Here is a 27,578-nt window from a genome sequence, read left to right as displayed (position 1 = left end):
ATAGATTTAATACTTCTATCTTTCAAGTATTAAAAGATACTGTTATCTTTACATAACAGTAAAGATAACATGTACCATAATATTTACATGGTAAATACATACATTTATATTTACCAAATATATAATATTATATAATAATAATGATATTATATGGAGTTGACATATAATATGTCAAATTATATGACATTTGATATAATGTCATCAAACATTATAGTTTGATTATAGTGTTATAATCACTATAACATGATTATAGTATTAAGATAACATTATTGTGTCATCTTACACAATCCAATTGTGTCTTGGATTGACAAATTCAGTATTGTCTGTAGTTACAGAGAATCATGTTTAAAACTTGCTTTATTATCACGTGAAGTATGTTACAGAAGGGTTAAGATAGAGTATTTCATTTTTAGGATAACATCTATTATTGTTTTTAATTGAAACAAAAGTATATTCTTACAGTAATATACAATACAGATAAGATTTACTTGCAGACATTTGTAGGTTGGGATCTAATTGTTAATCCATGCTTCTACAATATAAACAGACTTTTTAATATTCAGGCATCACCTAATGTGTAATGTCAGTGAATATGCTGATATTTTTCTGTACGTAGTATGATCAGTTTTAATGTCTAATAATTTATTGCATACAGATTTTGGAGATTAATTTGCTTATATGGAACTCTGTGCTACAAATCTAATTGATAAGAAGAAAAACAGTTAACATTTAGACTGGTGAGGCCAAACACAGCCTGTTTGTTAACAAGGCTGACTGTGGAGGTTAGATGCTATGATTCATGTGTTGTTAGTGGCAAAGAAGATAATAATACTTTAAGGCTTTGGTATGATATAAAAGTGGCAGTAAAATCCTATTGTTCAGTTGGACAAGAATTGGCATGGGTGCTCACTAGCTGCCTTCCTTCACTGTCTATCACTTCAAAGTTAAGAATAACTAAAGAGACAACCTTCAAGTAGAATTCCCCAAAATCCAATAAGCAAATAAAACTTGAGTGTTTAATATATTTGAAACTGTAAGTTGCAAATCTTGAGATCAGATATCTCTTGATTTTGATATAGCACTTCTCGTGGGAAGTCCTGGGGAACTTACCTACACAAAATAACATGTATAGAAAGTGTAACATTTCAAAGGATTCCCATTTTCAAGTCATCTTACACCAGATTTTTCAACAAACTGTTGATTTCCAGACCTGAGTCTATTTAGTGACAGTTTCATTGTATTGAAGTAGGACTCTTTTATTTTACTTGCTTGTCAGATGTTATCTGGTTAAGTGTCTGTAGAATTTACTCAGTTTATCTCATGTGCAGTCAACATGGCATAATTCTAAGTTTTCATGTGTTATGTAGTGTGTATATTCCTATGCACTTACATCAAAATGTTTTCTGGTTTATCTGTTGAAACGTATTTATTCATTGAGAGCACATGTACAAAAGAAAATATATTCCTAACTACAGGTGGCAGCACTTATCTCAATATTCTTAACACACCCACTTAATTTTAAGTTTTACACAAACTTACAATTACTGTCAATCTGTTATTATAATCGTCACATTATCTGGTTTATTTATGCATTGGTGCCAGTCCAACATTATCTCTGAACCTTTCAAATGCATTTCTAGCAAGTGGCTTTGTAAGAATGTCAGCAGTCATACTGTTTGTGGGACAATATTCCAGTTTTACTGATCCGTTCTGCACACATTGGCGAATGAAGTGGCAACGAATATCAGTGTGTTTTGTTCTTGGATGACCCACTGGATTCTGTGTCATGGCAATTGTTCCCTGGTTATCTTCCATGATACGGACAGAAGTCTGTAAGCAAAACATCAAAGATGGAAGTCCAGAAAATAAATAAGACTTAGTTAATTTTATTATCAAGGGATAACAGTTTCTTAGCAAAACAAAAAAATACTTTTGCTTTGGGATGGTTGGAAAAATTCTGAGAATATTGGTGTTACATAGAGACACTTCAGAACTGTAGAAAACACTTTTGAATGTTTTATTTCTTTTTCCTGGGTGAATTATACTAAAAATGTGTTGCATAAATTATAAAAATAAATGAATATAAATTTTTAAAATAGAACTAGAATTATAATTTTATTTGAATTTTGATATGCAAATGTGCACTGACACTTGAAAGATGCTCACCAGTCAGGATTAAAACATCACCTGCTGCCAACTTGTTGATGGTTAGACTAACAGCTAATGTTTGATGAAGTCTGTACTTGGCTGTTAAAATATCTTGAAATTTTATCCTTGAAAGTGTATATTGTGTGTGATGAAATATTGAAATTTTGGTTGTAACATCTGTCATTCCAGGTTTGTTTGTTTTCTGCAAGTCTATTCATGTTTAGAATGTGAAACATACTCATTAATTCCTTGCACTGTGTTAACTGGTAATCTAATATGATTATGACATCATGAGATTATTATTATTTTTATGGCTATACTTAAAAATCTAGGACCCTGAAACTTGGGCTAGACACAAGTTAATACAGAGGTGTTAAAATATTATCTCCTTCTTCTGTTTGATTTAGAGACTTTGAAACTCGAGCACTTGATCTGCTAGATTACTGTTATCGTCAAGACAATGACATTGCTCTCCAACTGCTAACATATGAGCTTCAAAACTGGAGTGAACAGACATGCTTAGGGATGGCTGTTAATGCTAAACATAGCTCCTTGCTGGCCCACACTGCATCTCAGATGTTATTAGCAGACTTGTGGATGGGAGGTCTTCGAACCAGAAAGAACACAAACTTAAAGGTACACCTACTTAACATTCACACACGAGTAAAATATTTTTCATATCAACTTACTCATTATAATTTGAAAACTTCAAATATTTGATTATATCAGTTACTTTTAGAATGTAATATTTGTGGTAAGGTTTGAACAGTCTGTTCCACTGCTGCTCTACAAAGAGCATATTGAGTAGTTTTAATAAAATTAATGAAATTGAAAAAAATGAAATAAATGAAGTCAAAGTATTTTTGAACTTCATATACTTTTATACAAGCTGGTACATTTAAGTCTAAAGGTTGGGTATATTCAAGCATATTATTAATATATGTATATATATTACTGTTGCCTTTTCTATGTTTATGCTTCTGATAAAAGAAATATATTTTTAAGGAGTTTTGTAGCTATTGGTTAAAACTAATATTTTTAATTGTCTGAATAATTAAAATAACCCTGAAACTACAAATGAAGTAGATATGTAGATATCTTTGACCATTAACATTTCTTTGCCTAAGTCTTGGACTTGTTATATGTTATGAACATTGAATTTTTTTTTATTTAGATAATCCCCTTTGATGTTATTTGTACCATTTATTCTCTTTGATGTCAATAAAAATGTAAACGTTTTTTAGGGTTATTTCCACCTGTAAGTGATCTATAGTCTGTTATTTTGTATTGTAAGTGATTTTGCAGTTGTTTTTTTCTATGCATAAATGATTTACAGTCTGTTGTTTTGTATTGCAGGTGATTTTGGGTTTATTATTTCCCCCCACCATACTGACACTGGATTTTAAAACCAAAGAAGAACTTCAGCTGATGCCTCAGACAGAAGAAGAACACATGTTAAACAAGGAAGAGGATGAAGAATCTGAATCTGATACAACCTCTCATGAAGAGCGCCCTCCTTTGGGGAATCTGTACAATATGGAGGTTAGTACAGTTATATTGGCAATATCATGAAAATTGATTGCTGTAGTCAATGAGCATCATGTGATGGTGATCTTTTCTTTAGTGCACCTGTAAATAATAAAAACTGACTCTTGAAAGAAAATATCACTTGGAAAGCTCTGATACTTGTATAGGTAGCAACATTGTCAGTAATATTTTTATAGTTATTGTTGCAAGACAACATTTAGTAACTTAGGGCTGTGTACAAAAAAATTAAAAATAATCATAAGTGATTCAGCTACAAAATAAATATTTTAAAATAATTATACTTTATTTTAGGTAATATGTACCACCTTTAAATCCTGATAAAATATGCATGTTTATATGCAGTCATATGTTCGTTACAGTATAAGAGTTGAGGTTTGTTTTAAGACTTATTTAATAGATTCAGAGAGATAATTTTTTTTCTCTGTTTGATTCATGTGGTTTATTGGATACCTGACCTGTGAATTTGTATTGTTTTACCCTAGACTTCCAGGAGAAAGTTTACGGTATGTGAGTATTTTTATGTCAGTTTAGATATATAATGTGTGATGTTCCATAGCAATTATTTACTATAATCATATCCAAATTTTATAGTATAAACAAACTGAGGTGATATAGAGTAGCATGTTAGACTTTCATGTGAAAGATCGAGATATCTGAGGTATAATTATATCAGTTGCAAAATATTTCTTTTGTTGACTTATTAAATCAGCAATGATTAATAACTGCTTAGTTCAGGTGATACCAGTAATGTTTAGTGTTAATAATAGTAGCACAAAAGGAAGTACAGGATTTGTTTAAAGACCATAAAAATAATGAGAATGATCTTTTCTTTTAGGGACATGTAACTTTTTCTCTTTCATGTTATGATATATCCATCCTTTTTTTATTTTAGTAAAACTGTGTGACACAGCCATTATTACCTCAAACCTCATTAGAATTTAATATTGCACAACAGTTACTAGGTACACTTCTGTGAAACTTTTCTTATCATACATATCAGAGTGAGAGAACATCTTAATGTTATTCAGGTAAAGTTTTAGACACAGAGTAAATACTGTTGTCAACAAGTTCTCATAATTCTAAACCAGATAAATTCAACATTAATGCCCACACTTGTTATTCATAGCCATTTTTGTAAAAAGTTACTCAAGTCTCATAAAGTTTTATCTTCCTTTTTTCAAAGTATTCAGTAAAAGAATCCACTTTTGTTTGCTTAAACACAAATTTATTCAGTTTACATACCAGTCTTGTAAATTATATTAAGAAAGTATTCACATAAAAGATAAAAGCTACTTTTAAAGGAAGAAGTAACTATTTTTTTTTCTCTCTCTCTTAGTCCCTTACAAGCCTTGCTGCACACACTGTTTCACACTGCAGCTCTAATGTGCGATTTGCTATCCTAGAAAATGGAAAATACAATGTGGAAAGCCTTCCAAATGGTGATTTAAGTGGTCATACTGTGAAGACAAAGCAGCGACCTTTAAAGCTTGGGAAGAAAATTTATGAATTCTATGCAGCTCCTATCACAAAGTTTTGGGGACATACTGTGAGTACATTTTTAAGACAAGCTTTTGTTTGTTTGTTTTTTTTTATGATGTGAATTAAAAATGTTTGTATCAGCAGATAAGACAGTATAAACAATTGTTACTTAAAACTAAATAGGACAGTAATATCTGCAGTCAGTGATTTGCAGGTTCCTGTAATTTGACTAACAATAGTTGGCTTTGAACAAGTCAGTGTTGTCTTGTTTAAGTTTTGGGATATTTATACATGTTTATTGTTTGTCTTTTTCTCCAATGGTCCGGCATGGCCAGGTGGGTAAAGGAGTTTGACTCATAATCTGAGGGTCGCAGGTGTGAATCCCCATCACACCAAACATGCTCACCCTTTCAGCCATGGGGGTGTTATATAGTGACGGTCAGTCCCACTATTCATTGGTAAAAGAGTAGCCCAAGAGTTGGCAGTGGGTGGTTATCACTAGCTGCCTTCCCTCTAGTCTTAAACTGCTAAATTAGGGGCAGCTAGCACAGGTAGCCCTCGAGTAGCTTTGTGCAAAATTCTAAAAACATAAAACAAACTTTTTCTCCATGATATTTTACCATACTTTGTTTGAATATTCCTTGTGTTGATGTTGTAATATTTTTTATTTTTAGTTCAGTGTGTTTATTGTAATATTATATTTTGGTTTTATGCAAGTTTGTATTGAAGATTTAGATTATTTGTAACATCTCAATGTGTGTATTCAATTTCAAGGTGGACTTCTTACAGGTTCTTACTTGTGTTATATTCATAATATATGTCTAGTTTAGATTTCCTTTACACCTAAGTATGATTTTTATGATTAGATTGTCTTTCACTAAGTGTAACATTTGGGTTTATACCCTGCTTACGACCACTTTAAGTGTTTTTACTATTAAGTCTAGTATTTCTCACTTAAAATATATAGAATCCTTTTGTATTTTTCAATATGCATGTGTGGTGTTTCTGGTCTAAGTTACTTACTCACATGGCCTTGTGTATATTTACATTAAAAGTGTAGTGTTTCCAGTCTGAGTTATGTATTTGCACATTCATGTATTTTCTACTTCTGTGATTTGAGTTAGTTATAAACATGTTTTCATGTGTTACATATGTGTGTATTGGTTTTGGTTTTATTTGTGTACATATTTAATAATATCTTCATGTGTTTTCTACATCTGACTGTGATCAGAGTTATTTTCTTGTATGTTTCCCACAATACTGCATCAATGGTTAGTGTTTTTGCCCTAAATTGTATGTACTTATACACTTTTATATTTACATTAAAATGTAGTGTTTCTGATCTTGTAATCTACTTACGTGTCTGTATGTAAGTAAATATTGTATTTATGGTCTTGTTTACACACTTTTACACTGATCACAGTTGTTTAAATTGTCTATATTATCAGGAAATAAAAAGGTAACTTTATAGTTAAGATAACATATTGAGGCCTAGATAAAAAAACAACAAAAAACTTATTTAGTTTCTTTAATTCTCCAGTTTAAATTGCTTGAAACAACACATTTTAAACACCTATATGTTTGACTTACATTGCTAAATATATTTTGCTTTACATATGTCATTAATGTTAAACCCCCTGTAAACTTCACTATTACTTCATTTCTGTATTTCAAATCTTTTATCCTGGTACATATCATTTGTGATGTCTTCACTTATTTTTACAAGTTGACTAATAGAATTTTTGTTTCGTAGATTGCTTATGGTGTTTTCATGTGCTTCTACACTTATGTGGTGTTAGTACGTATGCAACCCACCCCATCTTGGCAGGAATTGTATGTAATAGCTTATCTCTGTACCTTAGGTGTGGAGAAGATACGAGAGGTAAGTCAGTTTTGTTCTCTAGATTCTTTATGTGCTTCTATATATGTAATTCATCCCATCTTGGTAGGATTTCTATACTGTAATCCACCTCTGTTCCTTAGGTGTGGAAAAGATCCAAAAAAATATATCTTTTTCTCCACAAGCTACGTATCACAGAGTTGCTACTTTTACAATATTGTTTGTTTTGTTAACTTAAATAGCATTAATTAAACCACTTAATGTAACTAAATTTGATTTATTTCTTCAGCTCATTATGTTAATAAATCAGTGATTTTACAGAAATTCACCATAAATTACATAACATAAGTACAAATTGCAAAACACATTTTGAGAAAAATGTTTTCATTATTTCCTATTCCTATCAGTTTTGCTAACTGTAATTGGTTTTGCCTTTTTTTATGTTTGAGATAGGTTAAATGTGAATTCTGTTGCATCATATTACTAGTTGTAAACAGTACAGCTACACAAAATAAAGAAAATAGGTATGTTAATTAATCTATTTATTTTAATTGAATAACTGAATTCTTTCTAAGGCATGACAGTCAAAAATTCAAACTTGATTGTAAACTGCTGTTTTAACCTTGTGAAATTAGTTTTTGTCTGATCTTTTTATTAAGATAATGTGACAATTACCATTTCCTAATCATGTCACTTTATGACTTAAGTATTACTTGGACAGTGTATATTTTACTGGAAAATTCTCCATATAATATACAATTGTAGTGAGGAAGACTGATATGCATAACAAACAAGAGATCCAAATAATAATATAACAGTTGATCCTCCTGTTGGTGCTTCTGTGTACTTCTTCGTGTATCCCAGGAATTTGTTTTATCTGGTATATATCCATCCACTTAAAAATCTTGCATCAGAAAAACAAAATCCTGTTTTAGCTGAAGTGGTAAGTGATATCTTATAATAAACATGGCAAAGTAAAGCAACTTGGCAGTATTCAAATTGTGTTATTTGACACGTGTTGCAAAACAAATTTATATTCAGCTTGGGACCTAATCCAAAACATCAAATTTTGTTTGGAGTGGTTTAGCGATGGTTCTTAATTTACACATTAAGTTTTTATAGAACTATCTGAGGTATCCAGCAATGTGGGGTTTGAAAAATAATACTGTAACTGGGGAAATGGGTTACTTCTACTAGTTTCAGTAATATCACACAGGTTGTTCTCTCTATGGTAAGATATTCATTTGTAAACTCACTGTTAAACATCAATTTCAGTAGATGTTAGCTTCATGTATTTTGCTACCATTTTCCTTGCTTAATTGGACTTTCGTTCATAGCATTAAGGTGTTAAATATTGAAGTGGCTGTCAAACTGCCCATCCAATTGCTTATCCATTGAAATTATTTTTTTGGGGGGATATAAAAATAATAGAGAAAATTACTTAATGTAGTGCATAAAAATAGCAAATGATAAATAGATCCTTTTTCATATTTACAACATGTCAATCATGATTACTGTGGCTTATCATTTGTCATGGTATAATTTTTTCCCCATTTTTTGATTTAGATATAATAGTGGTAAAGCAGACAACTATTATTCATAAATATATGTATATCATTTGTCAGTTATTTTATTAATTTGTTTTATTGGTATCAAATATATTCTTTTTCATTTATATTATATTTTACTTGTTATTGCCTTGAGACCAGTATACATACCTTTATATTTTTTACTGAATTTTTACAACATGAAGTTAGCAGATAATTCATTAATGTTCTTTTTTTCAAGGCAAGCTGTTTGATCAAATTTCACTGAATGATAGTTGTGTTGAGCTTAATAGTAACTCTGCTGTTTGACATACTCTTGTTGATACAAAAAGTCCATTCAGGCAGAATATAAGTAACTTTGTGGAGAGGGATGGTAGTTACCTTTAATTAATCTTCACCTTTTAAGGTATAATAGATATATTTACAATGCTGTAATTATAACATTTTCTACTCTGTTTATTGCATCGGTCAGTGATGTACAAAATGATACCACAAGTTGCATCATTTGGTCTTTCTTGCAGATTGTTTAACCTAGACTGAAATTGTTCAACTTTTTCTTTCTTGATGCATTTGACAGCCATTTTGAATTAATTGTATTTCTTTGTTTCTAAGTGTAATTGTTTTCAGATGCACTTATGAGACAATGTCAATCTTTCTTTTCGGCAAAAGTGCAGTTTATTATTATTTCATTTATTATAGATCACGTGCATAACACTTGGGTATTGAATTAAAGTATGGAAAGTATATTTACATCATAAGTGCTTTTAGTTTACCTCATGATTAATTTTTAAAAAATTCCAGGCTCTATTTTTAAACAGTTAATATCTGTTTTACCAAAGACAAGGTGAGCAACGTAACTCAGTGAGTGATAAAATAATAAAAGATTGGTTAAAGTATTATTCATGCATTTTTACATAGTACTCTTTCTTATAAGTTTTTATTTAGTGACTCATGCATTTGTTTATAATAAAAAACTTTATAGCTAAAACTAATGTATTTTGCAAGCCACTTACTAATAATGTTATTGTTTCTTTTGATATAGATCGTTTGTTCTGAGCCAGTTAAAATAGCTCAGAAAGTTTCAGTGTGGTTAGAAAAGAAGTGGAACCCATGTGACCTAGCATTAATCTTATGTTTTCTGGTTGGTATGGCATTACGTTTTCACCCCCCAACTCACGAAGAAGGTCGAGTTATCTACAGTATGGATATCATGTACTGGTACATCAGAAGTTTGGACTTTTTGAGTGTGAACAAATATCTTGGTCCATATGTCACTATGATAGGGAAAATGGTGAGTAGTGTTGCTGATGGATTTATACTTGAATGTCTTAACACTTTATTTCATTAATGTGATTTAATTGTAAGATGTTAGTGCTATTAGAAAAGAACTGGTATGGTTATGATGTCTTTTGTCATTTTGTTTATGCCTGTACTGTACAATAGTCATTTTGATTTTGATCTGGAAATCTGTGTTTCAGATTTACTTTTTTTGAAAAGTGTAGTACGTATTCCATACTACAATATATAAACTTGTTAATTAACCCTTTCACAGTGTGGGGGATATATTCTAAATCACCTTGACTGGGAAACAACATTTATGCAACAATATGTATTGTAGCTTGGATATTCCCATAAACATGGAAATAATCTGTTAAACATGAGAAATATCTTGCACACTAAAATGACATTATTTTAACAACATCCTTCTAATAAAAATATATTTATTTATGGTAGTTATTTGCATTCACAGAATGAATGGTTTGAATGGAAGATGATTTTCATTTTAAATATAAAAATACGTTTTTTCAGCTTACAGTTTTTGTATTTTATTTGAATAACCTCTGAATTTTCCAAAATGATCATCAAAGGTTTTTTTTAAGGTAAATGTTTATATTTCATTTCTCATTTTTATCTACCATATCACTAACTCTTACCTATTATCACCAATCTAAAGTATAAAAAAGTGCATGCATACCACCTTTAAAAATTTTCTTTTGGTTTTATATATATAATTTTTTTTTAACTTTTCCTTTTCATACATAGTTAATTGTAAATGTTTTATTTTTCTTTGTTCTCAAAAGTCAATGGTACCCTTAAGGCATGTTACAGTATTTCTAGCAGAGATGTGTAACCTTTTAGCAACATTTTTAAGATTTGAGAACTGATGCAAAGTATTTAAATTTACAAAGTGTATAAACCTGTGTATTATTTATTTTAAAATATAAATAATATATGATTAACTAAAGTATAAAAGTAAAATGTAACTGCAATAGAACTGTTCACTAACTATAAGATAATTAGGTAAGAAATAACCAAGTACTACAGCATACAATACTACAAGCAGTTAAATATGCCCCTTGATGGAAACTGTATGCTAATTGTTGGATTACAGTGTAAAGTAAGCTATTTCTAATGAGAATATATATGCATATGTAACCTCTATATGTAAGCTATTAAGCTAAAACAAATGTATCAAAGGTGGGCATAACACCACCCAAGGTTTCACAAAATTTATAAATTATTGTCTAAAGATACACATACAGTATAGCTGTTTTATTATTGAGATATGCAGTGCCAAACTAGAGAATTTTCATAGCTTGTTGGTCACATAATAGTGTCTGAAGGTTAAGTAGTGTTTTTAAAGGTTTGTTTTGAAAGAAAGAACCTAAAACTTAGATAACATAAAACTTTGAATCATAACATACATTGATGTTAATTTCATTCACATACATTAAGAGTAAAGATATTTATTTAAACTTTGAATATAAGACAGTGAATTGCCCAGAAAAGGGTTTAAAGGGGGGTTACCTGTATCAAAAGGGTTAATAATCACAGCTACTGGTTGGATGAGAGCTAAACTATGTGTCATAACTTGTGGGTAGTAGCCATATTTAAGGCTGTTGAAATTGTTCAGACTAAAACAAATATTATTTATAGAATAAACTTTATATTTTTTTTCAGTCTATGTTTTGTTTTGTTTGACTCTGTAGCTTTAAAACTACAGTGGAACCCCTCTAAAGCAGCCACCTTCAGGACTGAGATTAACTGCCCTGGTTAGAGGGGTTTCACTGTACATAATTAGGGATTATGTAAACAAAAAAAGGGACTGATTGAATGATCACTTTCAAGAGGTGACCGAATCTGAGGGGTGGCTGCTTAGAGGGGTTCCACTGTATATATATACACATCTTAATCCCAACAAACATAATTCATTACATGCTGCTGAAACACTTAGATTTTATGATGTTTGAATAATTTTAGAATAACCATCTCCTAGAGCATTGTACTACATTTCTCTATAGTTGTTATTAAAAATGAAATGTTTTACTTCCAGATGTTTTTATAATTACTGTATAAAACATTATGATGACTAATTCAACTATATAGAATGATCGTTTTTAATATATACAGTGTTCAACATCTATTTTTCTTCTTATCCAGAAGTTTTTAGTCCATTGATAACTTAATATGTAGCATTAAAAGTGAGAAACTTAAACATGTCTCGTCTTGTATCGTGCTGATTTTATTAGCACTTTAAATAGAACTTTAGGACATTATTCATTGATGTGTAAAATAAACATGATATAGGTGTTTTTCAAAGGTTACTTGATATTAAAGGATTTTTTTCTGTCGCATCTTATTCCAGATGTATAAATAGAGTTCAGTATCTTATTGGAAAAGTTCGGGCATGTCTTACGAGTTAAACACTATCCTGAAACCAAACGACCATTATTTTGCTTCTCATCTTAAAATATAGCTCTTAATAAATACTAATCTTTCAGTAAATTCATATTATATAAAGTTTGCTAACAACAACAACAAAAAAAACAAACTAGTGTTACAATACATTTCTTACACTGTTTATGTGGTTTGATAACTATTAGCTAATATTGGTTCTTGCATTATATTAATTACGATCATCTTTATAAAATTATACCTTTTTTTTAATTTTCCTATTACAAAGAGAAATTCAGTGTTGTTTCTATTTCTTTGATTGGTAATAAGTAGGTTTCTATATAAATTTATAATTTAGGTGATGAATATGATCTACTTTGTGGTGCTGCTTTTGGTAGTTCTTATGAGCTATGGAGTAGCTCGCCAGTCAATTCTATACCCCTACGAAGAACCTTCATGGCGTCTAGCACGAAACATTTTCCACATGCCCTATTGGATGTTGTATGGAGAAGTGTATGCTGACAGTATAGATCGTAAGTTCTTTACCTACTTTTGGTCTTTGTTGGTGACTGGTTTTAGAACTGTAGTATTATCATTCTACAATATAGCATTAGTAGTTTCATACCTATTAGTTGGGACTCGAATTTCTTTATTCACTTCTAATTACCTTTCTATGACATAGGAAGGTTTAGGGTATTGGTTTATTTCATATTATATTAATCTTTACTTGTGTTCTTTAATTTCTTTCTTACGAATTAAGGGTATTTTATGAATTATGTATGTAATGTAATGATACTATTTATTGAATAAAAGATTTTTTGTTAAAAATTATCAGTAATAGAATTTAAAGATCATAAATACATTTTGTCCTTCTATACTTACATTAGAATAATATGTAATAAATTGTTTATGATTTAACTGTAAAATATATGAAGTTCTTTATCTATTTACAACTTCAGTGACCAACTGAATATTCTAGAATGTTAATTTTACACTTCACTAATTTGTCAGCTGAGTGTGGAGATGGGGAAGGCATGTTCCCTTGTCGAACTGGGATGTGGCTGAACCCTGCAATAATGGCCATTTATTTATTAATTGCTAACATCCTTCTGGTCAACTTACTTATTGCAGTTTTCAAGTAAGAAACTATTTTGTCATTCTACATTTTAAGTATGCTATTATGGAATAGTTTTTTTGTTTTTTTAACAATCTTACTGATATTAAAATATGTTTGACCCATAGAAAGTGTATTTTTAGCACTATCTTGGTCAATTTGAAAAAGATGGTATAATGTTTAGGATTTTCAGGCCTTCTTGTTTAAAAGAATAAAAGCTGGCACACCTGTTTAATTTATGGGGAAAGACGTGGGGTTTCTGGGATCTTAGCAGACACTAGATTTGTTGACAGATGATTCAGTGGTTTATCTGTAGTAAGCAGAAAGACACACCCAAACTTTAGTCAAATAATAAAGTAGATAAAGATTAAAAATTTGTGTACAAAATGGTGTACATTATCTATGGCAGTGATATAAGGATAATGCATAGGTTTTTTAAAAAACCCTTCTACAAATTCTATCTTCTCTGTAATTGTTCTAGTTATAGATTATTGCTTGTTGGTGTAACGTTCCAGTGCAGGGCCTGGAATTTTTGTAGACTTAAATTTGTATGAGTTATCTTATTTACAGAGTGGTTTATATTTCATTTGTAATAGACTGACTGTTAAGTTCTTGACTTTAATGATAAACTGTTTAACATCACCACTTATGGTGCTCAACTGGTACCTGATGGTGGAATATCCTTTATATTTATTTTTCTCTTCACCTCTTTTGTATCAGTACAGCCAAGCCAGTTAAATACTTTGAACCTTTTGTTCCTTCTCATAATGTTAAAATAAGATTAACAATCATGTTGTCTTATCAAACTATAAAGACTGGAGATTACATTTGGGACAAATTTTATAACATTGTTTAACTGTTAGATAAGCATCTAAACTGATGCAAATATTTGTACTAAAGATAGTGATGTACTATATTATTTAGTATTTATATAAGGATGTTTACTTGATGGTTGTAACATAATAGTATATTTCGAGATGTTAAATAATTTGAATATAAATGGATGTCATATGTAATACTCTAATACTCTTGACCTAAAGAGAATTTGTGCTTAGAAAGTTATAAAAAGTGTTAAATATCACCGTTGCGTAGCGATAAAGATTACATATTTCATTCAGATATATTCTGGTTAATTTTTAAATTTACTTGCTAGAGTTGATACCTTTCTAAATAATATATAAAATATAAACTTGTTCTAACATAAATAAATACTACATACCACATTAAGTTTTCAGTTAAGCTTACACCTGCTTTGAGCCTCTTTATTTGTTGTGCCTTTCTGGAGTCATTTCAAGAGATATAGAGGGACTTGCACAAGTTAATGTGAACTGGGGTAGGGGAGATATCTCTTGAATGTTATTAGATAACCTAAGACTGTAGGATACCACATTGGGACTCTTGCCCAATATCAAAGTGTTATCTTGATTGTAGTTGTACTTCCAGCCTGTTCCAGGAGTAAAATATTATTCATAAGCAGTACTTTAAAGCCAGATAGATTAAGTTGAAATCTTATCACTTTCTATGGCTGCTTCATACAGTCATCTTGGACAGCAATAGAAACACAGATTTATTCCCAGCCAGCTTAACATTTCCAGAATATGGAGGGTCCTGTAGATACTTGATACTTTTCTGTTGGAAATTAGGGTACTGCACTACCTTTACATTCATATTTTCACTTGAGAGGAGTAACCCTAATAATTTATATTGTTGATTTCAGTCTACATAGATATCAGTATATTTGTAATACCTGGTAGTACATAACTGCAATAGGACTGTTATTATTATTAAATATATTTAGTTTCATAGAGTTGTAACATTCTGCCATACTATTACTAACATTGGATTATAAAGCTGTAATTTTATTTAGTTAGTTATTTTACTTAGTCATAGTAATTTTTCACTTGTGTGAAATGAATCCATTTGATGATTTGCTGTGAATTTTTCAAATATTGTATTTGCTCAGTACATACTTTCAGATAGAAATGGAATTCTATTTATGTGCATATCATATATATTTAATGTGTATAAATTTAGAAAATGTAATCTACAGATACCATGTGAGATAAACCAGTCCATCTTCTCATCCATTGTCTTGAGGTGACGTATGATGAGGGATATCCAACAAGGCTGCTGTGGTAACCACATCAGCTAAAAATATTGTGGGTAATGGAAATTTTGGTGAAACTGTAGCAGACCCAACAAGTCAACAGTAGATTTCTGTATGCTTAGAAGAAAACAAAAGGATGTAAATGAATTGACAGCAATGTTGAAGAATCAGAGTACCAACTTGGAACATGTGTACAATGAACAATAAAAAGAAATACAAAAATCAAGCTGCCAGGAAAGATGTCAGGCAGCAGGAACATACCTGTAGATTACATAAACAGAGACCAGAATTAACCAAGAGAGGAGAGCAACACATGGAGTAGGTTTAATGTAATATCCAGAAATAGGAAATTAAAATGTAGGAATATCATATATATCAGAAAAACTCATAAAAATAAGGATTGAAAATGTACTCCTGTACACCATGTAATAGCTCTTACACAGTTAAGTTCAATTAAAGATTCTTTGACAGGAAGATGACATAATTGTCATGGAAGATTTCAGTTAGAAAAATGGAGGAACACTTAGGACTCTACACAGTGAAGCAAAAAGGAATTGTAATGAAATGTTGCTCCTGAAACTGTGCAAAGAACAAGGACTTTTTATAATCAACACATTTTTCCATCATTAGTGAAATTAAATAGTTGTTTAGTAAAAATGGAATGATTTTAGAATGACATCACAACTAGACTACATTCTGATTATATTGACCATGAGAAAAAGTGTCATTGACACAAAGGTTATTCAAAACATAAATATAAATATCAATCGTAGACCACAAGTACTGGACACAAAGACAGAGAATGTAGGAAAAGTGAGAAAGTTACATCATCAGTGGAGAATGTCAAAGTCAGGAAGCTTAATGAAAAGGAAGTACAGAACAGAACGTGAGAGATTTCCTGAAGAGACATTGGTGAAGAATGGGAGAGATTCAAGGACTCTACATCGGTACTAAAAGAGTTCTGTAGAATGAGAAAAAGAAATACAGTATGGTGGGACGGAGAGGAAGAAGCCATAAATGAAATGAAGAAAGCACTCAAAAAAAATGGAAGAAAATACAAGTAGAAGTTGACTATTGTAATCTTTTGCATACCCAGAAGAAAGAATGAATGAGTTGTAAAAGAAGCCAAAAGGTTGTCATGGAAGAAGTTTAGAGAAGATCAGAAACTCCTGAAATAACAGTGTTCCATAAATGTGTAAATTAAAAATACAATGGCATGAGTTTTTTAAGCATACAGCAGTCAGTAATTAATGATTTAAAAGGAAATTCATTAATAGGTGGTGATTAGTTCAAGATCAGAAGATTGCTTCAAACATTTTGGACTTTGACAGCAAAGAAAGCATTCATGAAACAAAGCAGTTTGTTCCAAGTTATACAGAACATGAAGAGTCTGATATCTTAGTAGTGTAATTGAGAAAGCAGTAAAATGTAGTCCTTAAAATAATAACAAGCAGGTGTTGATAAACAGAAGTCCTAAAATTTGAAAAATGTTGAAGTATTATAGCAAAAAAGTACCAGATGATTGGAAATATGCATCACTTTACCCTTTGGAAAAAAAAAGGAAGTAAAAAAGTGTAAAAGGACTTCTCTACAGGGAGAGATGTTTGCAAAAGTCTTAAAATATATTTAGATCAATAGGTGAAAAACAAATATCTAATACACAGATGAGGGTCTCACAAGGGGAAACGTTTTTACCGATCCCATATTTACAGTATGACAATGAAACAAAAAGACGAGAGAATATAATCGACAACTTAATTATTTTTTACTGACCAGGTAAAAGTATATGATCAAGTCAACGGACTTCACTATGAACTGTACTAGAATATTATAGTAAAAGTTAATTTACTGGATCACACAAGAATTTTGTACAAGAATAGCAAGTATGATGTAATAACATCAAAGTTGGCTAATAGATTGAATAAATGTAGCACCTGGCATGCATCAAGGGTGTGTCCAGACAGCAGACTATCTAATTTATCAGATGCCTTAATTTTATTCACACCTAGATTAATGTAGATTACTATATAGCAAGTTAAAAAGGATTTAAAGCCCCCAAAAATATTTATATACAAATGACTATTCTAAGAGACTTTATTGTTTCTTTGATCTGCTGACCCTAGGCTATTCTGATGAACTTTGAATAGGCAAAACTGCACACAGTCCACAGTAGTCAGTGTGGCCAGTTAAGGGGTATGAAGTAAGGTACACAACCACGTGCACAAATATATGTATGATTCACACAATGCCAATGAGTCCATGGTAGCTACCAACGTATCATTTACAACAGGGTACAGAAGTAGAGGAAAACTAAGGAAGCATTGGATTAATGATGACAAAAAAAGAGAACATCTAAAAATATAGGACTAACAACTGTTGAAATGTCACACATTACCCTGGAAGGACGTTTCCATATATCATGACAAGAAAGGCATAAGTGGAGGATGAAAAAAGGTTCTTAACCTTCATTAATATACAATCAAAGTAAAAAAACTGTAAGAATTATTTTATCAGGTAATTTCAATTATTTTAATTAATGTGTGTGATTATTCCTTTCACACTGAATTAGCCTAATATTTAAGAGTGAACTTTTATTTAGCACCAAACTAACAAATAATTTTCTGAATTAGTGTTGTTGTTGTTTTAACATAAAATGAATTAATTTTGAAGATTTTCTTATTTAATTTATTTTTCAGCAACATCTTTTTTGAAGTTAATGCCATATCCCAGCAGGTTTGGAAATATCAGCGTTTCCGAGTTGTCATGGAATATGAACAAAAACCCGTCCTCCCACCTCCTCTTATTTTCACCTCTCACATTTTACTTCTGCTAAAATTTTGCTTCCGTCGATGGCGAGGACTCAGAGAAAATTTTGATCATGGTCTAAGTAAGTTTGCCTCCCTTGTGTGTATGTTGTATTGTTTATGAAATTAAATTTGAAAAGAAATGCTATTTGGTAATTTATTTCCAAAAAATAGTTACCTTCTCTCACACTTATAACTGTTACTCGATCAACAGTGTTTTTCCTTTGCCCAGCTAAACATTGGTCTGATTTTTTTTCTTGCTTGCTCCAATCTTGTACTCCACTCATCTTGTGACACTCTATACCTGTATTTAAGCAACTCATTCAGATAATGTTATCAATTTTTTTGAACACTACTAAGATCTAGGTTTTTCTAATGTCACCTTGTCCTGAGTTCCATCTCTTCACAACTGCCTTGTCTCAGGGAAGAGGTGCAGAAGTCAACAGTCAGGAAGAGGCTTCCATACACAATGTTTTATTCTTTCTTGATCTTTAAAAGGCAGCACTCATGGTCTGGGCATATTAACCCTTTCACTATGGGTCACATGGGGTAACATGAGCCCACATACACAGCATCAATGCAAGTTATGTAATGTTAGCTAGGCATGACTGCAAGGTCAATATAATACAAAATAATTAATGTATTTGTAAATATAGAGTGTTATGAGACTTAAGCTATTTAGACTAAACATTTGTATTTTCATGTTATAATATATAGTAATTCTTGTACAAAAAAAAACAATTTATATTTATTTCCTAATTTTCTTATGATGTTTACAAGGTTGGTCAGGTGACATACCTCTCATAGTTAGAATACAGAAAATAACAAAATATAGTCTTACTAAACACAAACATTTGAAATGTATTTAGAAGGTTTCAGAGATTATGTAAATAATATTTTAGATATTGGGGATGAAGAATAGTATTTTTAATCATAACATAAATCATTTTGCACTCAGACTAGTAACAAAAAACTTTTTTTTTTACTAAAGATTTGAAAAAATTGTTTTTTTTGTATACAAAATACTTGTAATGTCTACTAAACATCTACTAAATTTTGCGAAGATACTCATGCTGTATCAAAAGTTATAGTGCAAATACTTAATGTGTACACGTGTTTTAACAAACTAGTGTGTATCATACCAAACCTGTAGCGAAATGGTTGATGGAAGGATTGTTAGACTCCAATTTGACAATTCTTTAATTGTGTTTCGTATTGAGGAGACACTTGGTCCAGGCTTTCTTGTTTTCAAACCTTGGACTTCCTATCTTTTGACCATTCCCATTATATCACTCTACTAGGTTGCCATGTTCTATGGGTGATGCTTGTGGTAGCAGGTCACTTGTTTCAATCCAGACAGGTTCTCCTGACAAAAATGTGTGCCATATCACAAGGCTCTGTTGGATTGGCTCTCATTTTGCAATTCTGATTGGTAAGTTAGGATCTCATTGGATTGCCCAAGTACTGGCATTTTGTTCTGTAGTACTTCACCTTTGCACTTTAGTAGTGGATGCATTCCATCAGGACAAGATGGGATTACGACTCTAAGTTTTCCCTTCACTTCATATGTGACCCAGAGTACTAAATATGATCAGTTCCAAACCCTAGATGAATGCTGTCAATAGTACCAGATTGAAAGTTACACCCTGTTTTTTTTCTTGTGAAATATCTTTTGGAGTGTCCACTTCTTAGCCCATCTTTGCAGTGACTGCTATGATCTGATACAATATGTCCAACTATCCAGAAGCTCAAGCTTCAAGCATTCGAGGCTATACAGTCTTTTATGTGACATTGGGGTTTAATTTCTAAGGTTGTCATGTATCAGACTCAGTTTTGTTTAGTTTTGAGATGAACTATTATCAACAGAAATCACATGCCTCTTGGTACTGGTGTACTGATAGGAGGTTGAATTCACATTAATCAGAAGTGCCAGCCGTAACTCATTTTTTGACATGACTCTTTTGATGGGGGTTTTTGCATTTTTCACAGTCACTCTGTTTATGGTGGCCTTATCAACTATGGTTTGATTCTTTTGACCAAATATTCTGAGTCCCCATTACTGTCTGGATTCCTCTTGTCACTTTTGTCAGTTTCAAATGAACATTCCAGTTACCTAATGGGTATATTAAGGTTACAGTACATGTTATTTCTCAACACCTGTTTGTGATCTGATTCTTATGGCATGTATCTCCTTTACCTGAAGGTTTATATATCATGGCTGCTGATCATCAGGCAGGTGTACTTATATCAAACCAATTATGCACTAATAATCACTAATTCATTATACTTTATACAGGTTTGTAACAGGCTCTTTAGAAGTGAAGTGTTACATAATACCATCTGGAGGCTAACCAGGTGTTATTACTATCCTACACTGGACTGCCACTCGTGGACTATTATGAATAAAGCATAAGGGGACCCTACCCATGCCTGCTGATCATTGATTTGAATAAATCAGGCTTGGTTTACTTTTTAAAATTTTAGGAAACTTGATTCACTTATTGCACTGTTTCCAGAGCATGTTCCTTGGGATTCTCCAATGTGCATACTCTTCCAGATTCTACTATTGGAACTAGGTAGTTCTTACCATACTGGGCTTCCAGTCACTGGAGTTAGGGACAGAATCTTTTTCCTCCAGAGTATTAGAGTGAATTCCTCCACTCTTAGAGAAGAGGATGAAGCTGGGGGCTCTCTTACTTGGGTCTCTGGATGTTTTTCCCAGTGTCAGTACGAGTGGCACCAGCCTACATGAGAGACTACTCATAATACTGGTTAAGATTCTGATGCTCAGTTGTATAGTGGTTTGAACGTGGCCCTTCTTTTTGATCAATATTGATTCAGTACATTGTTCATGAAAGAGGGTCCACTGCTTCTTTGCAATTTCAAATGCAGACTGGTCTCATCCTGGGTCCCAGGTTGAACTTAGTTGTTTGAAATGCTCCCCATTATTCCAGGAGAAAGTGTAATTTACCTTTCTCACATTATTGGGGAGTAAAGATGAGTGTTCATAATTTGAGGCTGGTTGAGTTCTGTATCCTCAGGTTGAATATGGAATAAGGATTCCATTATTCTGAGCCTAGTGTTTTGCCTTTTGGACTTCTTCAGGTTGAAGTGGAGGTTTGTTCACTTCAGTGTTGCTAACTTTCTTGCCATGATTTTGGTGGAGTGAAGTATATTGGAAAAATGTACAAAACATTAACATTTTAACCACTTATTAAGAAGTTATACTTGGGCACTTATGGATCAGTTTCAATTTATCCACGACTGATTTCTCTGTGATGGGATTTAATTAAGATCAGATTAATGATTCTGTGAAGAATAATGAAAAACACGAAAATGAACTTAAAATTAATATAACAAAAGTAACAGAAAAATGGGTTTATTTTGTGACTTCTTTTGCACACTTTTTCTGTAATATTAGATTTTCTTAAGTTATCTTCATTGAGGTGTCAAAATTAGATATCTTTGTTTTATACCATCTGTGTACTTAGTCAATTAATAGAACTTTATGTAATACTAGTCACTGAAACTGAAGCTTAATATGTTGTCAAAAGGTACTTTGACTTTACTATAGTCAGCCTGATTCTTTGTTTATTATAATAAGGGAAGACCAATTCAGCTGATGTATTTAGAATGGTACAAGGTCTTCCCTTTGACATTTTAACAAGTTAGTTATTTTGTGTTTTAACAAAAGAGAATAGATTAATTTATCATTACATCAGTGAAACATTGTTACATATTTTGTGTGTTCAGAAAGTAGCAGAAGCAAATGTAACATTAGGTGCATTTAAATCAGTTTTATACAAACCTGTTTACAATTGTAAAAGTTCTTTTTTTTGCTGTTGAAATTTAAAGATGTACAGAAATAAACCTCTACAAAACAAATGTAACATGTGCTGTTGATTTTCTTCTTAAGAACTATTTTTAGATGAAGATGAAGTAGAAAAAATTCATGATTTTGAGGAAGAATGTGTGGAAGGATATTTTCGAGAAAAGGAAAGAAAACAACAGATGTCAACTGATGAGCAAGTTCGATCCACTACAGAGAGGTAATTTTTACATAGTAGCTTCTTGTATTATAATACAGTAATATATAGTGAAAATACAGACTTTTATTTTTTCATTGACAGTCTTTATACACATGAGGTTTGAAATTTATTTTATCAATTTAAATGTTTATGTTATAAAACATTTTGAATTTTTTTCAGGGTAGAAGTAATATCACAAAAAGTTGAAGATATAATTCAGAGAGAGAAAGAGACCTGTGCTTCTATCAAAAGTTTGGACTTTCGACTAACCAGGTTGTTAGAATTAGCAGAGCAGACTTCTACATCTCTCTCAGTAATTCACAGGTTTATGGCCACTCAGATGGATGAAACGGAGGCACCCCAACAGACTCACCCTGGTAGGAAACTTCTTGATGAGGAAGAACCAGAGACATTAAATCAGTCTATTACTGCAAATATTGAAGAAGATTATAATGGTTATCATCCCACTAAGACAGAAAAGTCACAAACTGTAATGCGCCAGGATACTGAGAAAAGTGAAAGTCCTTCAAAAATATCTAATGGAGAAACTGATGAAGACTCTTCAAGCATCAGTTTAGTTTTACCTTTTACTGAAGTGGGCAAAAAAACGACTTCTAAAAACAGTTTATTACAAAGACGACTACAGAGTCAACAAACAGCAGGCTGTAAACTAACCAGGCAGTCTTCAGTGCCAGCTCCTGCCCCTTCTCAAGATGATACGTTAGGTGAATTGTCCGAAAGGCCCATAACTCGTTCTAACCGACTTTTACGTAGGGGCCTCAGTTTCTCCTTATCTGAAGTAGAAGAACAAGCTTCTCATGTTTCACTGTCTCCTCAAACTAGTGTAAAATTTGCAAGGAGCACATCTTCTGGATCACAAAGACGGTTCGATCAGGATCCTGTCATTTATGTTCTTCCTGCTTCACCCCATCCACCATTAGCAGCTACTAGAGGTGAGTACACCAGTATTACAGATGATCTAGAAAATGCTGCTTGCTTTACAAATTTGTTACATCCTTCTCATAATAGCCTTAGTCGCAGCACCACTACAACGTCAAGTCAGGCTCAGGCTGTAGAAACCGAAATCTTAAAAGGTGCAGAAGCCGAGGATTATTTCTTGATGGAGGGCTTGATCCAACGAAGATTGCATAGAGACTCTGAGAACCTTACTGTAAGTTTAGAAGAACTGTGCAGCATACAGACTGACTCAGACAGTGAAGTTTCTAATAATTTTCACATGGAAAGGCAAGGTATTAGTGCTCCAGCCAAACTTTCTTCACAAGATGGTACTCATTACCAAAGCCTTAGTGGAGAGAGGCGAAGAAGATCAGGATCATGTGGTTCAGCTAATAGCTTAAGGAGTGAGAATGGGAACGAGAAGTCCAAGAAGTGGAACTCATCTGGCCACGTCAACAGTTCAAGTACAAATACAGAAGAACTAAAACCAAAGAGGTCAGAATCTTATGGTGGGATTTGTTTTTTGTCTCATGGATTCCCAAATGAAACTAGCTGTTAATGTCATATTGCTAGTGTGGTTTTTGCAGTTTGAATTGTAAAGAGTTTAAAAGGGTAAGGACCTTGTACACTGTTTTTATCCATCTTGTTTAAACTTCATACAGAATAATAAGATGAAAGAACTTAGTACAGATATAAATACAAAAACAACTTACCTAACTGCACATAAAACTTGTAGCAAAGGAAGTTACCCAAGGAACAGTTTAAATGATTTGATTATGTAGATAATAGAAAGTGGTACTCTAACCTAAGTCATCTTAAGCAGGATTCACATACACATTTGTGTTAATTAGGTAGCTGTATTAATATGTTAAATTATTGCAATCAACATTGTCAAAATCAGTTTATACTATGGCATTTTGTAAGATCAGATAAGAGCTAGAATTCATTGTGATAAGTTTGGTGAGTGTTTTTCACAGAGTTTAAATTTTTTATAACTTGGAATTAAATCCTTCTAGAGCTGTCTTAGTTTTTGTTTTTTTCAAAAGTAAGATTTAAAGCATTTGGCAGGGCTTGTTAGGATTAATTTACATTTATATATATCAGAATCTGGTCCACTCATAAAAAGAGATACCTCACTTCAGTATTATTCTGAGATTGACTAAATTAGCTGTAAAAATATGCATATAATTCCTAAATGTATATTTGTTAGTAATATATTAATAGCTTATATTGATTCAGGAATGTTTATTTATAACACCTACAGGGAAAGAAATCTGTTTCCAGAACTTTGTAATAGTTTTATGTAGTCATTGTTTTTTAAATATTTTTTTTTCCCTTTGTTGTACAAAATCAACAATAAATGTAACAAAAGCACTTGGATGACAAGAAAGCAGTTATAATCTGTATCATTAAAATTATTTTTATCTGAATAATATGGAAGTACAATTCCTTAATTATTAGTTGTATATTATTGAATATGACTGTCAACTCTTAAAACCTATCTGGGATACTACCATATGTGACTACAGGCCCTTCGTAGATATCTATGTATTATTTTATGCAACTACAAGCTCTTAAAGCCTAGCTAAGATATTACCAGATATAATTACAGACTCTTAATACATGATTAGGTATTAATTTATATAAACTGTTAATGCTAAGTTGGGTACTACGTGAGTGTACCACAGATTGTGCATTAATGATTCTAATTTGCCTTACTTCATGAGGAATGTTGTTTCAGAAAAAGTAACTTGTATTTGTTCATACGTGACTGTAAAAAGAAAAAAAAGTCCATTATTATTTATGAAGAAGCAAGTTTTAGTATACAGGATAATTTGTGTGTGTGTGTTGCTGTATACACACATTCAGTGTGCACATAACATGAACGTACTGTGTCAGACTGTATTAAGATGAACTCTGCTTAAACAAATTATTATTGGTAAATATGTGCAAGTAAAAATTCTGAACAAAGGAGTTAGTATATTTGAATTACTATTCTTTGTTAATTTGCAGTGTGTGTGTTTATTCTTAAACTTCTCTCATGGTGTTGGAAGTCACACGACCTGTGTTGACATGTGAACTTGGTGTGACATGACAGTGTCCTTTTCTGTGTGAAATACCTTCCATACAAGAAGAGAGATAAAATGTGCCCAAAAGGTCATCCAGCATTATGGGGTATAAGAGTAGATTTTCAGGGTTGCTGAAACTAATTTCAGCATCAGATTTTTCCCCCTGGTTCCCCTCCCTCCCTCAAGATTTTGGGACATCATGTTTAAAACTATTAATTTATAAGTTATTTGAACCAACACAGTACAAGTTACAATATGGTAACAAGGGTAGGCATTCTCACAGGACTTGTGTTAAGGTGTAGCTCTCCCCTCTCCTTTGTGGTAGTCCTAGAAATAATTGAGGATAATGGAGAAACTTAATCAGTATACAAGGACCTCTGTGAATCATATAGGAGTTTTTGAACTCCACAGCAAATCATAGGTATTTTATTCTAGTAAATATAATTCCCTGGATAATCAGTTTATGTTTTAATATGTATGAATAGAACCCTAAGTAAACACATCAATAGTCACACATATGAATAAGAATCATTAATAATAATTTATTCATACACTATTTTGTGGGTATATACATTTAAATACACAAGGCACTGGGTATTGATAGTACGTGGTCTGTTTAAAGAAATTAATAAGTATCAATGTGCAGGTAGGAATTCTGTGATATAACACTTGATAATGCTTTGTGGTTTAGTGCAAGCCTTAGAACAAAGTATAGCAAAGTAGTCAATATACATTTAAATCACATCTTCATAAAATGTTAAGTGCAATAAACTCCTGATTTTCAATTTTGGTGTTTGATGTTGTGGTGAAAAGGGTGAAAAAAATTCCCTTTTACACTTTCTAAGCAATAACATGTGTCAGATGTGTTTTGTTTTATCAGGGTTTATTGTACTTTTCAATATGCAATATGTATTGTGTGTTCTTCAAAACCATAACTGTAATTACAGTAGAAAGAGCTTATGTTGGTAAGTGTATAAGTTGTTTTCTTTAAGTCCTTTTGAGAGTGCTTTCAGTTCATACTATTGTTTCAGGAACTTGTTTAAATCTAGTAGTTAATTTGTGGCTCTGTTCACACTGTGGACAAAATTTTATTTTAAACAGTACCATTACTAGTTGTGCCATTTGATACCACAACAGAACTATCAACTAATGTACAACTAAAGTTATTCTAAGCATTAAATTTAAGTTAAATTGACATTTATCTAGTCATAATGTGGTACAGAATCTGAAAGGTGTATAAATATATATATATAGATAGTGAATTTGCACAACTGGTAGGGGAGAAAATCTCATTGACATCAAGAAATACTTACACCTCTAGGGTGTACCAAAAAACTGTTGCCAAATGTAGAAATGGTGCAGTTATTGAATGTGCCATGACCGAGGGGTATAAGAACACTAGCATATAACAAAATAAGGTTACATAATCATCATGTCCAAGTTTCACAAAACCCATAATTTTCAATGGTGCTTTATTCATTGATACAAGTACTTTCTACCTGCTGTGACTTAATGGTAATGCTTGAAAAGATGTACATGTCTCAGATTAAACTTTTTTATTTGAAACAGCCATCAAAGTTAATGTTGTACTCACTATGTTTTCCATAAAAACATATTTTCTCAATGATATATCTTTTATCAAAAGTAACATGTAGTGGACTTTAAAATTATTTGTATTAATGGATAAACATGTTCATTTTTCTTGTAATAAGCATACTTTCTTTTAAAACTGTAGGCAAATTGGAAGAAAACTTTATAAGTTATAACATGTTTTTAATTTTACATTTCTTAAAACCATTTCACTTCATTCAGGTATCATTACTTGTTTTGTTTTTTTCTTGTACCTGTTCGTATGGATCAGATGGAGGAATAGGTTTGTTATTGAAAAGCTTTCGTGAATATTTCATATCTTAACATCTGCATTGTACTGCCATACAATGAACAAACAAGTTTAATACATGTCTCTAAGGCAGAATAATAATTTCTTGCTCATTGCCTGTTAGTTTTCTGTCATTGGCTATATCATGACAAAGTTTTCACATATCCACTAAAGGCACTGGTTTAGTCACACACACCCAAAAGATGTACGGTAGGTAGGATCAGAGCAACTTTGCATCCTAAATTTTTAATTGTTTAATGTATTGTAATATAAGAGATATCAGTCAAGTGTGTTTAAACTAGACCAGTAGTTATTTTTAGTCTTTTATGTGCCTGTGGAAATTGGATTTATGTGTAAATCATGGTATATATGTGGAATTAACA

At 31.7% G+C, this 27,578-nt stretch overlaps 1 protein-coding gene across 6 annotated transcripts in view; it reads left to right on the top strand.

Annotated features, from left to right (window-relative positions):
- LOC143240537 (transient receptor potential cation channel trpm-like) overlaps positions 1-24,674 on the top strand; it is a 128,514-nt gene extending 103,840 nt beyond the window's left edge. For 5 of the 6 annotated variants that reach the window (XM_076483131.1, XM_076483130.1, XM_076483128.1 and 2 more), the window contains 11 exons: positions 2,556-2,784; positions 3,505-3,690; positions 4,179-4,199; positions 5,033-5,242; positions 6,929-7,057; positions 9,605-9,853; positions 12,596-12,770; positions 13,249-13,375; positions 18,155-18,345; positions 22,179-22,311; positions 22,471-24,674. In XM_076483131.1, the coding sequence (XP_076339246.1) occupies positions 2,556-2,784; positions 3,505-3,690; positions 4,179-4,199; positions 5,033-5,242; positions 6,929-7,057; positions 9,605-9,853; positions 12,596-12,770; positions 13,249-13,375; positions 18,155-18,345; positions 22,179-22,311; positions 22,471-23,806 (2,986 nt within the window). In that variant the 3' untranslated portion in view covers positions 23,807-24,674. The remainder of the gene's footprint in view (positions 1-2,555; positions 2,785-3,504; positions 3,691-4,178; positions 4,200-5,032; positions 5,243-6,928; positions 7,058-9,604; positions 9,854-12,595; positions 12,771-13,248; positions 13,376-18,154; positions 18,346-22,178; positions 22,312-22,470) is intronic. The other variant, XM_076483127.1, reaches the window with a different exon arrangement.
- Positions 24,675-27,578: the final 2,904 nt, after the last annotated feature.

The sequence above is a fragment of the Tachypleus tridentatus genome, chromosome 13 (assembly GCF_004210375.1).
Source record: "Tachypleus tridentatus isolate NWPU-2018 chromosome 13, ASM421037v1, whole genome shotgun sequence".
Classification (NCBI taxonomy): domain Eukaryota; kingdom Metazoa; phylum Arthropoda; class Merostomata; order Xiphosura; family Limulidae; genus Tachypleus; species Tachypleus tridentatus.
This window is presented reverse-complemented; position numbering and strand designations above follow the sequence as displayed.